Source organism: Rissa tridactyla, chromosome 4 (genome assembly GCF_028500815.1).
Source record: "Rissa tridactyla isolate bRisTri1 chromosome 4, bRisTri1.patW.cur.20221130, whole genome shotgun sequence".
NCBI classification, from domain to species: Eukaryota; Metazoa; Chordata; class Aves; order Charadriiformes; family Laridae; genus Rissa; species Rissa tridactyla.
Genome location: NC_071469.1, coordinates 11712936 through 11731799, shown reverse-complemented (window position 1 = coordinate 11731799; position 18864 = coordinate 11712936). Strand labels below are relative to the sequence as shown.

Here is an 18864-nt window from a genome sequence, read left to right as displayed (position 1 = left end):
TGCCAAATCTCTGCACTCCACGTGTTGACTAAAGTCTTCCTTCTGTAGCCCCCGGTTGCAGTCTCTCTGCCTGCACCATGATTCCCCGTGAGGTTCATCCTCTGCTGCCTGGCTCCCCACCAGCAAGCAGAGACTCCCTCTGGAAGAGAAGTGCTGCTCTGCCTCGCAGAGAAGTGCCAGGGCAGGTCCTGGGAGGCTGCTGGGTGCCTTTGCTGCGCAGGGGCACAGGAGGAGACAGCAAGTTACAGCTCAGTAATGAGATAACTCCTCTGATAATAAATTTGTGGAGCAGACACATATACCACATTCACATTACACGAATTCATGCATGTTCAAGATTTATTTTGAGAGATAAGAAAGTTTATCTGTGACATAGCTTTTTTTTTTTATTATTTAATATAAGTGTGAAAAGATGATCTGTGTAGAGCAGAGTAATAAAATACATGTGTTCTAACTCAGTCTCTTCATAAAAAATGCCTGTGTTTTGCATGGAGGGAGCTACCTTTCCATTACTAGTATGCAACTGAGATGAGTTTTTTTTTAATGTTTACTAAGAGCTTCAGAGTATAAATAGGCATATTTACTTTCTTTATTACACTGTGCTTCAGGGTATGCTGCTTACTTTTCAACTGTTAATACTGTATATTTTGGAGAAAATCTGAAAATGACAGATGAAAAAAGTAAATAGTTCCGTCTTCAGCTACTAAAAATGACACTGACTTTTAGTAGCTGTTTTAATTGGTTATTCTGGGAGAAAGATTTAGAGGATACATGTGGGTGGGCAATTTAAAGATTTATTATTTTTTTATTTATAGTTCTGAGATGATAGTACAAACCAATGCAGATAAAAATTATATTGACATTATAACTAGGGTATTTTAGTTGACATCAGACAATAAGTAAACTAGTACACAATGATTTCTTAACAATTTCTAGATTCTTCTGTAAAATATTTAAATCAACTGTTAAAATATTTAAAGTTTCCTGTGTCACTGTTGGTGCAGTATCCAGCATTAAATATTGGTTACTACTGTGAAACTTAAGTCATGATCGCTAAAATAGCTTTGTGTCATTCAGGGAAATTATTTCTGTTGTGTAAACTATTATTCTCTGTTGCTCTCAAAAGTGAGCAGTTGTAATATTCCCTCAATTTTTATGTTGCACATAACAATAAATGGCAACAGCTGGATGCAGTTCTTAAGTAAACATTATCACAGATTATTTTCTTATCAAATGTTTTAACTCCTTAAGCGATTTCCCATCTTTTTGCATTATTTCCATCTCATTCTTCTATTCTTAGGTTATGTGGGGCTAGTAAATCAAGCAATGACTTGCTACTTGAACAGCCTTCTACAAACGCTTTTCATGACTCCTGAATTTAGAAATGCATTATATAAGTGAGTATATATAATCAAAGCCTGTTCTTAAATTTGTTCTGGTATATATTGGTAGGAGATCCTTTTGAATTTCTCCTGTCAAAATTTCCTTGTTTGAATACTTGAAGCATACTTCAAGTCAAGCTGGATAGACTGTCATAAATTATATCTGCTTAAAAGCTTCAAATTTTTAGTAAAATACTGAGATATGTTATTGGTTCTGGCATGAACAAGCTTTTTAAAGAATTTACCCCATCTTGAAAATATCAAACTTGAAATTAAGTTTGATACTAAGTGCGCTTCATGTCTGTATTTGTGCAGTGAATGGCTACAAAACTATTCCATTTGTTTGTGTTAGGTTTGTACATTTGAACAATAGTGTTGTCATTTACTGCAGAAACGGAAAGCAATTTCATTTGACTTTGCCCAAGAAACAGAGCCTCAGTTAACCTCTGTAATATGGCAGACCTCTTGAAATGCTGTTTTAAATACCTTTTTGAGTAATGTTTTCAGAGCATTTTTAATTGTCAAATATATTGTGTTGTGAATAGATGGGAATTTGAAGAATCTGAAGAGGATCCTGTGACGAGTATCCCCTACCAGCTTCAAAGACTGTTTGTTTTACTGCAGACCAGCAAAAAAAGAGCAATTGAAACAACAGATGTTACCCGGAGTTTCGGATGGGATAGTAGTGAGGGTAATATGCAGCTATTACGCTTGTGTGATTTGCTTCAGCAGCTGCCTGTTAGGGGCCTAAACTGCTGTCAATGGAGAACAAATACCCGAGTAACTAAAAAAAATTATTAGAATCCACTTTGTTTTAGTGGAAACAAAATAGCCTAAATGGATACTTTGTGGTGTGTGTTTGATTTTTAAAGAAATTATGCCTGGGAGTTTTAGGCTGTTAAAAGCATTTTATTTTTGTAATTAAGCTATCATTATCATTGTTAATTGTTTCTAAAGAAGCAGCTCTTTATGAGAAACTGGCATCTGTTTTGAATCACAGATGTCAAATGTACGTGTTCCACTTTGATAGAAAATAATATGGGTAATGCCATAAAGTCAAACACAGTGTTTGTCTTTCTGACACTTGTATAGTGTAATTTTGTCCCATAACCTGTTGATTTTTCCATGGAGAAATTGCATGATAATAAGCAGTTGCATTTCAGTGTCTTTACACTTACAAAGAAAAAAAATTGATTTTTAGAGAATTGGTATAAAGTGGGAAATAAGTCACAACCAGTTTATTTTATAACACTGCGTATCAGCACTTCTTTATTTTTTACATATTCTTGCTTATGTATGCAATTCTTGTTTATAAATAATACATTGTGAGCAAGCAGGCTGCCTATTTTTCTAACTGAACCTGAGAGGCAGCTGCTTGTGGAATTGAACACTGGCCCAGTAGTGAATATTGGGGGCTAATAAGATCTCTGGTTTTAATTAAGATTAATTTCAATTTCTGACAGCATGGCAGCAACATGATGTACAGGAGCTTTGTAGAGTCATGTTTGATGCTTTGGAGCAGAAATGGAAGCAAACAGAACAGGTAATTGCAGAAAAACTTTCCTCCATTCAGCAGTGTGGTTATGTTGGGTTTTGCTGTGTTTTTTTTAAGGATGATTGCGACAAATGTTAACTGAATTTTAAATACAAGATTATTGAAAGTCTGCAGTAGTTGCCAGTTTTCTTGTTTGATGCAATAGTTCAGCTACTATATTGTGCAGCTTTTAAGAGTGTGTTGCTTATGTTTTCCTTCTCCATTTAAAAGCAGAATATTCTGAACTCTGGATACTTAGTTTTTATTTGAAGAAATCACAGAAAGTGATTGTGTAACTCCTGTGATAGCTTCCTCACTGTCAGTATTTATTAGGCTATGTTGTGGGCTCTTGCAGCTCAAGCCACACTTCTCGTGTAGGAGAAAGATAGGAATATATTCATAACATGTGACACATGCTACTGATAACTTCTGTGTAGTTATGCAGTTAAGACTTAATTTTAAAAAGGCATTTTCTTGTAAAACTAAAGAATTGAAACATGCTTTGTTTCATTTGCCTAAAGTTCTGTTGAATATCTGTCTGTTTCAGGCTGATCTTATAAATCAACTGTATCAAGGCAAACTGAAGGACTATGTAAGATGTCTAGAATGTGGCTATGAAGGCTGGAGAATCGACACTTACCTGGATATTCCTTTGGTCATCCGGCCGTATGGCTCCAACCAGGCGTTTGCTAGCGTGGTGTGTACTATTATGCTGACTAATAGTGCATCCATACACACATAGAATACATAATGCGACAGTGGTATAATTTGTTACATGGTAAGTATCATCCTAGATACTCCATCTTGGGGTGTTCGTCTTTGTGCAGTGAACCAGCTAGCAAGTTCTAGAAGATTTTTTTTGGCTTTTTGGGTTATTTTTTGTTTGTTTTTTTTTTTTTCTTTTGCCCTTCAATGAGTCCTACTGGTGCATGTATAAGGGGAGGGGAAATGCAACTTTTATTGCCTTAGGGCTGCAGTAATCAATTATTTTCTTGATAAAATCTTCAGCATTTACTTGAGATATTTTTATGAGACTCCTAAGTTTTATTTGGTTTGTTCTCTTTATTGGCACATCTGCTAAATTTTCATAGCATTGTTGAAAATCTTAGTGAAAGAAGAGAACGTTGGCTTAGAGTTTTTAGTTTAATTGCCATGTTGTTGCTGTGCTTTTTAAAGTTCACTTCTCAAATACCATATGCTTTTAACAAGCGATTTAATGATAACAAAAAATCCTATCATGTATCAATGTTCTTGGTCACTTTTGCTCCAGCATTACTGATGTTGGCAAGCATATATATTGCTTAGTAAATCTGTGGAAGTTTTTTTTTGTTTTATTATTTCCACCCCCCTGAAAAGAAGTGATTACAAACTGTGGAATTCCACTGTTGTGGCTTAAAATACCTGTACTATGGATGAAGTGTTGAGAAAGAACAAGAATAAATCAAACAAGTCGCAGTAAAGGTTGTTTTAAATGAACACTTGTGTAATTGGCTTACCAGGATTATTTATTATATATAAAGTATTTTTCCCTTTGTATTTAGTATGCTGGCAATATTTTTAACCACTAATGGTCCGTAATTCTTAACAGTAATTCTGTTAAGAAAAGAATTGTTAGAATTAGGTTAAACTGCAGTGTAGGTTCAAAGTACTTCATACTTTAGAACTTTAAATACCAATCTAGAGAAGCAGTAGAGGAGGGACATGGATCTCTCAAAAAGGATTCAAGTTAAAGGCCTTTGAAATCTTTCTAAGAATGCATTAAAACTTCTTACAACCATCCAGCTAATTGAAGCTGTATTTTGAGCTACCATTCCATTGATACAGATTGATATCTTATGTAGATGACTTCCTTTTGCACTTTTAAAAACCAATTTCTAGAAACATTCCCTAAAATAAAATTTTTTATTGTAATTTTTATTCAATAATGAAATTTTTCTGATCTATTAAAGTAATGAAAACTGTTCAGTTCATGTAGTTGTATTCTGCATTTAACAATGCATTGTACATTTGTCTCAAATGAAAATTTTTTTTTTAGTAGAGAAGTCTGTAGCAGAATGCCAAAAAAAGTCTGTAGTTGTAAAAACACACAAAGTTTGAACAGTTAAGAACTTAAATATCAGATTACTTTTAGTAGTATTTGATATTCCTCCTGCAAATCAGCATTTACCGAGTTTACTACACTGAGGAAAATAATTTTAAGATTTTTGTTATACAGACTTACATGGTTGCAATTTGTATTGATGCTTCAATTTTTGAGCTTTTTTAATTCGTATTCTGATTATATTCAGTTGATTCTCCTCCCTGCATTTGTATTATCTATAGCAGATGTAATTTTTAGTTTTGTAGCCTTCAACAGTGGGGAGATATGGAGGATACTTGCTTTTGGAGAAAGGAAAAATCGCCTGTTTCTAAATGGAATTCTCTGAAGGTAGTATCCTCCATTGATCCATAGATGATGGTGATTTAGTAGGTGTAGGTAAAAGGGTATGAGAGATCAAAAACTTCACACATGCGCTAATAGGGCTTATAGAAGGGAATGTAAAACTTTTTAGACCTTGCTAGTCAGCTCCTGAGGGAACTTGCAGCAGGCGACACAACCCAAGATAGGGGATCTAAGGAGGATACTACCTTCAAAGAACTCTAGTTAGAGGTAAGTGATTTTCCATTACTTTCTAATAAGAGAGAATGGATGTATGAGCTTTAAGTAAGGTTAATCTGTAGAATGCCACATAAAGTGTATTATCCCACTGTTCGACATTGTGTACTATCAAAAAAATGTAGATACCTCAAATGTTGCATTGATCTATAAATATATATGTATTGCTTCTTAAATACATGGGAACACTGAAGAACCGGGAAGGATACTGTTATGCTTTCTTTTTTTCCTAATACAAAGTAATTCTGAAATTATTCAGTGTGTTTTTAAGGTTTGCATTTTGAAATTTTTTTTTCTTATTCCCCACTCCATCCCCCAAGTTCATGTAGTAAGACTAAATAGCTACAGACTCATTAGGGCATTTCTGGAGCACTGAGATCTTGTCGGTATGTATCTCAAGATAGTTTCTGAAAAGGTAGTTATACTATCTGCATTGTTCAAGGGCATGGTTTAAAAAACTCTGAATCGGTCTTTTCTTGAAGCCAGTAGAAATATAGGCATAAAAAGATATAGCTTATTTCAGGGAGGTAAACAGGAGCAGCAATTCATATACTGATTTTTGTAGGTATTGGTATCTTTTGTGTAGATTTTAACAGAATTTAACATATAATTTAACAGCATTAGACATAAGCCAAAAAGATTTTTTTGAGTGCAAAACATAAATTTTGCAAGATGAACAGCTGAGGGAAGAATGGGTGCAATGGGGAACGAGCTCACATGCTGGAAATTATGTTACTAGAAAACAGTGGAAATTGCTTTGTCATACGAGAAGACTAGGAATAACACAAGTATTCTGGAGATTTAGCAAGTACAGTTCTGTTTTGTTAAGTGTTGTTAGTTTTCGCCACCTTTTGTATGTTAGCTTTTCTTTTGAGGGTGTAAGTATGCATACAAGTAGACTATTTTGGAGTGGAAATTAATTTGGACTTCTGTGTGAATTTACTTTGTGGTGTTGTTGCCAAAGTAAAACTGTTGGAGGCAGTTAGAATATGGATGATGTGACATTTATTTTTTTTTAAGCTAGATTGGTAACAAGAAGGTCTTGTATTTTCAGTTGAGCCTGTTCTTTGGGCATGGGAAAAGTAGATGAGCTCTGAAAATCTGAGATGGCATTTAGTTTCTAGCTTTTTTCCACTGACAGTTTTGCCTAATTGCTATTTATTGTGTAACTTTTCATAAAGGTTCTCCTGCTCCTGTTCACAGGTTTTATACAACTGCTTGCAGCAAGATACCTGTCAAACTACTGACTATATCATAATGCATTTTTGTGGAGAAGAGTGTGTCCTAAGTGTCTTATCTTTAGCCAGACAATAATTAGTTTGAACTGTTTGTTATGGCATTTTAGTCTAAGTGTTAGAAATCTCACAATCAGAATATTAAAAACTGGATATACTCAGGACTTGGCTGGACAAGTTGGACCTGCTTTGAGCAGAGAGTTAGGATCAGATGATTTCCAGAAGTCTCTTTCAGCCTATATTGTTCTTTTGTTTCTGTGAGGTATAATAAAGCTTAAATAGCCTTTGTCATATGAATCTATTGCTTGATCTTTTATGGTATATTTTGAGGAGTGTGTTGGGAATGGTGGAAATGCTTAGTAGATCTAAGACCACATAATAATTACCTCTTTAAAGATAACTTCAAAGGTAATGTTTAAAGTAAAATTGCACAAAAATGGGGGGTGTCATGTGATAGGTTGTGCAGTGTAGAAGCTTTATCGCTGTTTTTGCTGAGTAAACTGTCAGTAGAAAATGGTGAACTGCATTAGAATAGGAATTGCATTAAGAAACATCCTAATCAGCAGAATTCAGTTTGGTGTAAAGATGACATAGGAGAAAAATGGAGGAGACATAAACAAGTAAACTTGAGGAACGGTATTGTTCCTTATATAAGGATTGAAAAAGACATGGATATTCACTCAGCTCAGAAACAGTGGAGTTCTCAAGAGTTTTAATCAGGTTTTTCAAAGCACAGCCACAGCTCACTGGGTGGTAAGCAGTGAAACCACAAGAGTAATGTAATAGTACTTCATTCAGCTTTTGGGGGTCTGAAGGTTCATCGCTTTTTTCCGTATGTGGAAATCTATAATATATTTCCTTGTTAAATTGCACATCACACAGTCTATGTGATCATTTACGTCCCATCATTCATATATTCCCATTCACGCATATTCAATTCAATCATGTTGATTCATGAATTGCAACTTTTTTCTGACACTCAAAATATATTTTTATTGTCTTAACTGGCGTTTGATTCATAACAGGTAGTTCTGCAGTCGTTATGTGATGTTGTCTAGGTTTTGTGATTTCTGTGTTGTTATCTTTTTTGTTTTCATTCTAATAGTCCTGAATATTAATTCCTTAAACTAGTTTACAGAATGGTCAAAATGCAGTAATCTTATTTCTTCACCTTTCTTTTTAAGCAGGGTTATAACTTGTTTAATCGTCTTTCCTACCTTTTAGAATGAGATTCCTCACATCTCAGTGCACAACCTTACTAGATGTTAGCTATATGTTGCCCTTGAGTAAAAAGCAATTCAGCCTGTGTAGCATTTAGGAAGTAAATATGTAGACAGCAATTCACTTCAGACTCTTAAAATGTTTTCCCGTGCCTAGAGAGTCTCTCTGCCTAACAGCTGTGATTTCAGGCGTGTTCAAAGGCTTTTCTGGCTAGATCCAAAAATGGTAGTGTGTGACGACTGCCTTCAGTGTACAGTTGTTCTGTTGAGTTTGGCACATTCTTCGTTTGAGTAGTTGTCACCTGGAATACAGTCCTTTTTTGAAAGTCCTTTCTACTAGAACAGCAACTGAACTTTTGCAAAACTTTTGTTGTATTATTATTACTGTTGTTTCCCTGAGTTCTCAGAAAGAAGGGAGAAGGGAAGAGTTGGGGACTTCTTGAAGAACTTGGCATATCCTTGATTTCTTCCCAAAGTGTGACTTATCTAACAACGTGATTTAGATAGTAATCTTAAGCTCTGTGCCAGCCGTGTTGCAATTGGTGAGTTTACTATGCCCAGTTAAGCCCCCTCTTACTTATTCAGACTTCAGGGAACAGCTACAGTCCTCTGTAAGAGATGATGATTTTACAAGGCATTGTTTCTGTTGATCTTTGCATTAAACTGCATGTCTAAATGTGCAAGTTTGTTTTCACCTCCATAGCTGAACAGAGAACTTCTGGGCTCCCCTTGGAGTTCAGAAACCCAGAGCCTGTCAGTTTGCAAGGTGACTGGGTTAAAGGTTTTAACTTTTAAAATCTCTGAGTAAAATTCTTTACTGAACCCATCTCAATATTCGTGGTGAATTTTGTTTGAACAAGTTTGTTCTCAAGTGTATGCAACTTATGCGCAATTGTTGCAAATTCTGTTACGGGGAGGACTAATGGTCAGTTTGGTTGTATTTTCAATATTGTTTGCTGTAGAGAGGAACAAAGTAGAAATTAAACTCCTGGATCTAAGCATTAGTGACAGAACTTTTAGGCAGCTGTCAGAGGACAAAATTCCAGTTATTGGTCAGTTGCCTCATAAGGTTTACTCTAGGAAGCTAGTTCTGTCTTTGTAGGAGATGACCATATCTGATTCTCACTTCTCTGGGTGTGAAGCTCAAGTACTCTCCCTCTGTCACTTCTCCACCTTTCACTTAAAAGTAATATCTTCAAATGTAGTTTCCTAAGTCCCTTTGTAGAATTGTGACTAAGGCTGTCTTCAGGCGGACACTGAGGAACTGAGTAATGTGTTTTCCTGCCACCTTCTCCACCCCCAGTAAATATTGGATGGTATCTGTTGGGAAAAACTCTTCTTGAAATACAGAAGAACTATCTCAAAATTCTGGGAAAACAGGGCCAAAATGGGGTTAAAAAATAAGCTCGTTTTCACAGCAGTTGACTGAACAGACATGACTAAATGTGATGTGCAAGATAACAGGGGTAAATATCATTTTATATTGTATGTTTATTAAATCAAGACAATTTGGATTCATCAAATACTGAATGAAAAATTGTGGTTTGACTGTTTAACCTTGGGCTGGGTAGAAAGGTTGGTTTCTCTTCGTGTTTTACTGACTCTGTCTGGATCAAAGTTTATGTCAATCAAATTTTGGTTGTAGATTTAATGGAAGTAATTTGTATGTGTTTGCAATCTCATTGTAAATTTATTGTTCTGATTTACACCTATATAGTAAATGTTCTTTAAAAATCAGGTAACATCTTTTTATTATTAGGAAGAAGCACTGCATGCTTTCATTCAGCCTGAGATTCTTGATGGCCCCAATCAGTATTTTTGTGAACGATGTAAGAAGAAATGTGATGCAAGGAAGGTAAAGACTGTCCAAATCATTTGCAAAAATTACTTTTGGTAAATACCAATCGTGACAATGGTAGCATAATCTTGTCTTTGCTTCATTTAGGGTCTGCGGTTCTTGCATTTTCCATATTTGCTGACATTACAGCTGAAGAGATTTGACTTCGATTATACCACTATGCACAGAATTAAACTCAATGATCGTATGACTTTTCCTGAGGAGTTAGACATGAGTGTCTTCATTGATGTTGAAGATGAGGTAAAGTGTTTGGTTTCAGAGAAAAGTCTTTATCTTTCTTAAAGTTTCTCAATAAGAAAATTAAAATGTTGGTGTAATAAACCCATTTTAACAACATTATTCATCTACATAAAATGTTCTTTAGCCATGGCAATGTTTTAATTTGAAGTTTTTAAATCTGTCCATGTGGATTTTTGCTAAATTGAAAAGGAAGTATGTTCTCTGATCACTACAGGGTTTTCATGTTTCCATAAATAAGCTTTTTCTGATTTCTTACATCTTCACAAGAGTGATTTAAAAGCACAGGTCTCAGGGCTTCTACATATGCTGCAAATCCAGAATGAAACATGTTTCTTAAACTTGTGGCTGAATCTGTTTTGGTCACAAAAGGTGACGTAAAGTTTTGAAACTCTGAACGCTGAGCTTAGTCCAGAAAACATTAATGATTAATTCCTTCCCTCTGACTCACAGTGTTGTGTGTGCTGTAGAAATGAGATTTTTAAAAAATTTTGTTTTTCATGTGCGTCTTCTTTTGGCTTTTGACTTTTCTGGTTTTGGCGAAAATTCGTGTTGTGCAGTTACATTCACCAAAAAGTATTTAATATGCCTTCTGCATTAAAGACTAAATTTATTCTTCTAATTCCATTTCTGAAAACGTTATGTCACTTTGTTAGCTTGTAGTGATGTAAGAGAAATACTGCATTGATACGCATATGGAGGGGCTTTTCTGACTCTCTACAAACCTTTGGTTTATGAAGTGTGCCATTTAAGCAATTGATACCTCTCAAAGTATTACCGGGGGGGCTAAATGAGAATGGAGATTGATCTGAGAGAGTAGAACTTGACACAAAATTAACAACTGTCAGAAAAGCAAAAGAATTATCCAGAGGAAAGAGGATCAGGTAAGAGGTGGATATACTGACGTGCACTAAATGAACTGCATTCATAGTGTTGTTGACATCATGCTTTTATGCTAATAGAAGACTAATCAGTCTTACTGTAATACTTTGAGCCTGTCCAGTGAGTTGAAATGGAAAAAAATCTTTGACTGTGGATGAAAATATTTCCAGTCAAATCAGTTCTGATTAACAGGGCCGTGTTGCAATAGACTTTACTATCTGATATTAGACTTCCAGGTATTTAGTTGAATTAACTGGTAAATGTAATAGGCTAATAACAGATATAATCTTGTCAAGTATGAGATCGCGTAATTACCGTTCAGTTGCACACAAGACCAGAAAATACTGATCTAAGAGGTGGGCTGAAGACAGTTGCAAACAGAAACAAGTCCCTTCTCGATGATCAATTGCAGAGGTCTCTAGGTTTTTGAGGAGTTTCATTGTTTTTCATTTCACAAAGGTATTGTTATTTCTAGTTCTGTGTACCCTTAAGTGTTGTATAATATTAGTATGGATGTCTTATTTTTAAGAAGTCTCCTCAGACCGAGAGTTGTACCGACAGTGGAGCTGAAAATGAAGGCAGCTGTCACAGTGATCAGATGAGCAATGATTTTTCCAATGATGATGGAGTTGATGAAGGAATCTGCCTTGAAAGCAATAGTGCAGCAGAAAGAATTTCTAAAGCTGGCAGTGAAAAGGTACATTTACAAGAATGTTGTACTGGGTCTGACTAGGATGGAGTTAATTTTCTTCATAGCAGCTCGTATGGTGTTCTGTTCTGGATTTGTGACTAAAACAGTGTTGGTAGCACACCAGTGTGTTAACTCTTGCACAGCACCAAGGCTTTCTGTTTCTTGTTCTGCCCCTGTAATGAGTAGGGCTAGGGGTGGGCAAGAGGCTGGAAGGGCTGACCTGAACTGACCAGAAGAATATTCCGTGCCGTATTCCCTGCTGTGTAATGTCATGTTCAGCAGTAAAAACTGGGTGCTTTCCAAAGTAGCTGTTGCTCAGAGACTGGCTGGGCTTTGCTCTGCTGGTGGGAGGTGGTGAGTAATGCCTTTGCAACATTGCATCTTTTTTTTTTTTTCCTATTTCCATCACCTATTAAAATTTCCTTCACTTATTAAACCGTCACTGTCTGCAACTGCAAGTTTGCTTGCTTTTGCTCTTCTGATTCTCTCCATCCCGCTTAAGTGGAGGAGTGAGTGACTAACTGGGTGAGGTGCTTAGTTTCTGGCCAGGGTTAATGCACCATAAATGTAAATGATAAAAATATAAATAATTCTGATATTTGGGGTGGGACCATGTGTTTCTATTCAAATTCCAAAGATTGACACTGAGTTAAGGAAAGCAAGCAACTGATTTGGAGGTCTCCTGAGAATAAATGTCTTCCCAGCTTGTCAGACTGAGAATTTCCAGATAACCTGTTTTGGCAGCAGACCCTCAAATTGAACACTGTTTTGTCTTGTGAGCGCTGTTTTTCCTTTGAGGCCAACTGTTAAAGGCCTACCAGCTTGGAGTGCAAAAGTGTTTTGCAGTTTAGTAGGAGAAGATGGGAAAGTTTTGATCAGTTTCTGCCATCTGTTTCTTGTCCTTATAAAAATGGTCATCTAGATGAGGCTATGGTCTAAATGCTAAATATTCATTTCGTCATCTTGAGAATATAAAGGAATTGAGCAGCAAGTCAGTCTAGGATAGCAGTCATCCTTCTGTGGGACATAGATCTTCAAGACCTTCAAGAAGCCTGATTGAGTTTCCTTGTCAATACAAAATTCATCGAAAGTGTTGAGCTTTATGGTAATGTCTGCAATGTGTACTGCATGGATTGTTATTCAGCAAACTCATCTGAAACTTGGCCAAGAGCTTTTATTCAGACTTGTTAGGACACTGTTTGGCTGTAACTGTTACTTTCATAAATATTTAAAGGCCGACTTGCATTTTAAACTGTACATCTGTCCCTGTTTACATTTACCTTAAACCATTTGAGAGGGTTTTTTGATAAATGTCGTAATACTGTCAATCTTAGCTGGGGAAAAAAGGAAAGAAATTAATAAATAGTCATTTGACTGGAACAGGGACAGAGTATTGTATCTGTAATGCAAGTGTCATGTCCTAGTATTGCCAGTAGCTTCGGCCAGTTAATTCATACTGCTTGTTTATAAGGCTAACTAGGTGTCAAGCCACGCTGTTAGCTTTTTGGTTTGGATATCTTAATAACAGATGCAGTATATGCTAAGAATTTACAGAGCATTTCCTCTATATAGCCAAAAAGAATTAATTCTTGTAACGCTTGTCTGAGTCAGTATTGTTCAGTTTTATTTTTTAATGTACACACAATACTGAAGGTATGTCCTTAGTACCCTTTATTTTCCATCCTTTCGTCTATGAAAAGAAAGGTTTAGGACAGCAAACTCGGAGTGCTGTGAGAGAAATTAATGTGGAGTGCTGATAAGCATTGAATAGGGTGTTGCTGGTTTGCAATATACATTAAGGGGCCAAAAGCAATGTTCAAGAATGCAGAGAAGGTGATGGCAAATAAACCTAAACTTTCTAGCTACAGTCAAGTTGGTCATTACTTTGTTTCTTGTGTGGAGATATATTTAATACCTATCTAGCATAAGAAGTCACAAATTCAGAGCTTGTACAGAAAAGAAGTAACAGTAATGCGTTAAGCCAGTTCAAAAATGTTTCCATGGTTTTTTCTTAAGTTGTTTGGTGTTTTCGCTCTCTCTTTACACCAGCAAAAGTTTTAAAACTTTTAAATATGATCATTTGCTTATCTCTACTTAATATGTATCACACCTTTTTCTTCTCTCCCCAGAGTTCTTTACTGTATGAACTCTTTTCTGTTATGGTTCATTCTGGAAGTGCTGCTGGTGGCCATTATTATGCCTGTATAAAATCTTTTAGTGACGACCAGTGGTACAGCTTTAATGATCAGCATGTTAGCAAGGTAAAAATAGTATTTTTAGTTACCTTGTGTACTCATAGGTGAACTAATAAGTTTGTATTTTGTACGTGATTTTTCACTTATGTATAATGAAGTTGGTTTTATGTGCAAGTATTTCAAGCATTTACTTCGTTTCATCTTCTCATCTTAATGTCCTGCCATATACATATGCTTCCCTTGTTAGCTTAACTGATTTCTAGTTTTTTGTTTTGGTTTTTTTTTTAATTTATGTATGGGGTTTTGTGCATTGAGGGAGAGGAGTATTTCTTGATGGTGGAGGGGGTTGGTTCATAAAGAAGCCTTTATTCATGTACAAACCAGGCTGGAGTGATAATTTTGCCTTCTGTGCATATGAAGAAAACTTGTTGCTTAGAGAAGTGTATTTGTGGATCTATTACAACCCAGATTGTGCTGTTAAATCTGTCCTGCTGATGCATTTCAGATGTTATATGTATCCATAAGTGTTACTGCAATTAAGAACCTGAATAATGTTTTTCTAAGAAATTCGTACTTTAAGAAAAAAAACGAATCTGTTTACATTCATTGTGAAATGAAGAGACGGATTGCTTTGAAACAGATTTATTTGCAGTCAGCAAATAAGCGGAAATATTTTAAAAAATTGGAATGATTAATATTATGTGTTAATTACGTAATGCCATTTTTCCTAATAAGAATAAATGCATCTCAATTAGTGTGAGTTTCTCAAATAGTCATTAAATTTATTTTCCATTAGATAACTCAGGAAGATATTAAGAAAACGTATGGTGGATCTTCTGGAAGCAGAGGCTATTATTCCAGTGCTTTTGCTAGGTTAGTAGTACTGTAATATTACTCTTCTTTCTGATGGTCTTTTAGTGTAATCAAATGGATGGCCAAGGTCAATGTGCTTAACATATTCGCTGAAAATCAATAGTAGATGCATCATATATAGTTGTAAAAACTATCCTGACTGCTGTTTCAGATCATTAAAATACCGTGATACTTATTTTTTAAAATCCTTTTTGGTTACTGTACTACTTAGATATGTATGACATACCTCCTTACTGGGGCAAAAAAAACCCCAAACGAAACACAAAACAAAACTGAAACAATTTTTGAAGTCCATATTGTCCTCCTCATCTGATAAATTCAGATAACTGTTCGTTTCTCCACCAGCTCCACAAATGCATACATGCTGATATATAGACTGAAGGATCCAACAAGAAATGCAAGTAAGTATGTTTTGTTTACTCGTAAGATTCTGTTGTACAATAAGGAGATGTGTTACATGTGATGAGTTTTAACTTGTGTAAGGATGGTAGTAATGGTATTTTTAGGGTAAGCTAACGTAACTTTCATATAGGAGGCCACCTTTTATAGTTTTTCATTCTCTTATAGTAAACCTTTACGGCTCACTAGGAGGTCATCACAAAATAGATTTTCTAATTTTTTAGTATTTTGGATGTCATGGAAATGAAGAGCAGGTATTCTGGGTGACACTGAATAAACTATAATGGAATGCTATGCTAGTGTCGTGATTGGTAGCAGAATAAAAAAATTACTTTCTTGACTTAAAAATGAGTAAGGTCTTCATAATGACAAAGTCTTACACTTTATACCCAGCCCTTACCTTATTGTTTGTGTTTGAGTTGAGGTGAGACAATATGCTATAAGCTGTATAGTCAGAAACAAATCTTGTATTTCATTGTCTTCTATTCCCCTCATCTCTGATTTAGTTCACTGAGGCCTGGCCCCATGTAATAGCTGACAGGTTGGTTAATCTTTGAAATACGTCACAGTGGAAAATGAAGATTCTATTTGGATTCAGAACAAGAATGTTGGGTTGGAGGCTTCATTCAAGTATTGGCTGATTTCATAGGGTCTTAGACTGTTCAAATGACTAATAACTGTAAACTTCCAGGATTTCTCTTGTAGATTTTTTAATAACACTGTATTATTTGCCTGAAAACATTAATGTTTCTCATTTAAAATCAGAGCACACTAAGTGATGCAGTAGTAAATGGAAGATTTATAGAGCTTTTTTTAACTAATATCAAAAGAGAGGAAAGGATGTTAATTTGCTGTTTTCCCCTTCTTGTTAATCTCTTATTAGAAGCACAGCTGTAGAAAGGAAACCAGAAGAGCAGTGGCTAGCCACACTTGCTCTTATCAGCAGTGTGCCTGGAAGAATCAAGTATTTTGTTAATATTCCAACTGGTTGAATTGAGCCAAGGATTAATTTGCTTGTGGTATCAAATCTGTATTTGTTTTTTTTTCTTAAAGGAAAAACTCAGTAGTCTGCCTTTTTATAAAGGGAAATTTTTCAGTTTATAGCCTGGTTGAAGTTAAGCTGATAAATAGTATACATTTTTCTAAGTTTTTGGGGTGTGTATAGTTCAGTTGCCGGAACTTTAATGCCCTGAAGTGCACAAAAAATCCAGTCAGTGAATGATTTTTCCTAATAGCTTGAGCAGATGAAAAGCCACATAAACTTTCAAAGGCAGGGGCAAAAACCTCTAATACCTCTGCATTCCTCCTTCTTTTTTTTTTTTTTTCTTTTTCATTAAATGCTCAAGAGGTTGGTGTCCCAAAGAATAGATTCAAGCTCAAGAATCTTAAAATCATCCTTTGCAGGAGAGAATATTTTGATAGATGGATTTATTTTATTCTTAATTGGTAAACTGAAATTACATATTACTTAGAGTAGAATCTCACAGCTGAAACCTTTGGCACCTCACATTGCGTAGTTCCTTTTGGGGCATACTCCTTTTTGAAGAAGTAGAAGTTCCTTTTAGGGAGTAGAAAAGAAACTTGCATACTTGAGAGAGTTTGTAACACATTAGCTTGTAACATGTCCAGTGGAAGAGGGAATAAAAGATCTTTGAAAATAACATTTTGTTTATGTTGTTGTGCTGCTGTAAATATTTTAGGAGGGTGATGAGCAGTTTTCTGCTTCCTTTCAACTCCTCCTTTTGGGGTAAAATTTTGAATTTCACCATGAGAAACTGACAATGACTATTATCAAGAATAAGGAAAGAAAATAGCTGTGCAAGGATGAGTAAAATAAGCTTTACTGTTGTTGGGTTTGTTTTTTTTTTTAATAGGAAATAAAAAAACCTAAGCTTATACTAAATTTTATTGAAAAAAAGAAACCAAACCCAAAAATTAATAAAAGTAGTCTTGCAACTACTCCTATATCAATGTATCTAAAAAGTGTTTTTTGATACTTTCAAACGTGTTATTATCTACTTTTCTACTTTTTTCTATTAATTTTCTACTGTTTTCACCTTAAAGTTGAACAATAATATTTTCTTTGAGGAAATAGGAAGGGGAAAAACTAAGTATCTCACAAAATCAATTTTGGCTCCTTTTTATTTCTAAGAATTCATGATAATAGAGGGCTGCAGTTATAAAAATATATTATTTGGTTTTAAAATAACAGTATGTGAAGTAGATGCTTTATATAGCTTTGAAGTGGATTCAACACGAGATGGATACTGTTAAAACCTTTTATCAACAAATTGACAAAGTAGTAAGTCTTAAGAGCCACAAAAAATAATATTGTTTCAATATTTGAATCATTGAAACAGTATTATTTATTCTGAACAAGTGATTGCAAATTATATGATGTTTAAGAATAAACAGCAGCCACAAACAAAGTCTATGTGTCAAGAGCTGTCTTTGGAAATAGTTTTTCCTGTAAGTCCTATGATTGTTAATTCCTCAACAAGCAAATAAAGAAACTGGATCTGCTACTTCAGATTTCTTGAACATGCCAAACCCATTTCTAAGTCTGAAAAAATTATTTTTTTAAAAAAACTTGAAGTATTGTGTGTTCTGTTTTTGTTTCTCTTTATGAAACAAAATCTCATGAGGTGCAATAATCTGTATTAAGTACAACGTTTATTTTGTCATGATACAGATGATATCTTGTGACTCTTACTGTCAGGTAATTCACTTTCTCTGTCAGAATTTACCTTTATTGCAAGAACAGTCTCAAGTGCAGTCATCAGTCTTACTGTATTTCTTTACAACAGCAAACCTTCCCTTACTGATACTGGAATATTAATCTTGTACTAATAGCATTTGCTTGTGTTGCTGATGAATAAAAGACTGACTTCAGTTTCGTTTAAATCATGAAAAAGAGAACAGGACATGGTATAGTGGGAAATTTGGGTGGAGAAGGGAGAGGAGGAAAAGGCAAGAAAGATAACTGTTACATATACCCATAATTCCTAAGATGTTGCCCACCGTGGAAAAATTTAATTTTTAAAACTGTTCCTTTGTTTTTACTGGCAGAGTTTCTTGAGGCACATGAGTATCCAGAGCATATTAAACAATTGGTACAGAAAGAGAGAGAACTGGAAGAACAAGAAAAGAGGCAACGTGAAATTGAGCGCAACACTTGCAAGGTTAGAATTTCTACTGAATAAAGCACCAATGCATTTCTAGTAAGAAATGTTTCTACAGTAGATAGTAATTTTTTGCTATAATACAAGGACTCTTGTGATAAGTGTATGTTTATTAATAACTCTTTAAAATTAGTTGTACACCTATTGCAAGCCTGTAAACAGCGGAGGCATCTGTTAGAGGTATTCACCAGAGATTTTTGTTGAGTTCATGTCTTCCGTGTGAATTTGAATTGGTATTAAAACCAAAACAAACCTATAGTTAACCTGACATCACTTGATTTCAGCGAAATGAATTCCAAGAGCATGTAGTGCTGTATGTTAAGTGTTTATTACTGTTAAATCTTTATATATTGTGACTCTCTGCTTTGTGAAATGATGTTTCTTAAACTAATTTTAAATAATTATTTGGCAGAAAGAGCATAATCTTTTTCCAACCGTAGATTCAACAGTAACAAACAAAATACGACATCTAGACATCTATGATTTACAAGCATGACATTCAGCTGGTCTGCCTGTGGAT

At 35.0% G+C, this 18864-nt stretch overlaps 1 protein-coding gene across 8 annotated transcripts in view; it reads left to right on the top strand.

Annotated features, from left to right (window-relative positions):
- The window catches only part of USP47 (ubiquitin specific peptidase 47), a 58754-nt gene that overhangs the window by 22351 nt on the left and 17539 nt on the right, over nt 1-18864 (top strand). For 5 of the 8 annotated variants that reach the window (XM_054200424.1, XM_054200423.1, XM_054200427.1 and 2 more), the window contains 11 exons: nt 1301-1397; nt 1928-2073; nt 2846-2925; nt 3464-3613; nt 9787-9882; nt 9973-10125; nt 11534-11701; nt 13825-13956; nt 14687-14763; nt 15109-15164; nt 18232-18344. In XM_054200424.1, the coding sequence (XP_054056399.1) occupies nt 1301-1397; nt 1928-2073; nt 2846-2925; nt 3464-3613; nt 9787-9882; nt 9973-10125; nt 11534-11701; nt 13825-13956; nt 14687-14763; nt 15109-15164; nt 18232-18344 (1268 nt within the window). The remainder of the gene's footprint in view (nt 1-1300; nt 1398-1927; nt 2074-2845; nt 2926-3463; nt 3614-9786; nt 9883-9972; nt 10126-11533; nt 11702-13824; nt 13957-14686; nt 14764-15108; nt 15165-18231; nt 18345-18864) is intronic. The other 3 variants (XM_054200429.1, XM_054200428.1, XM_054200425.1) reach the window with 2 other exon arrangements.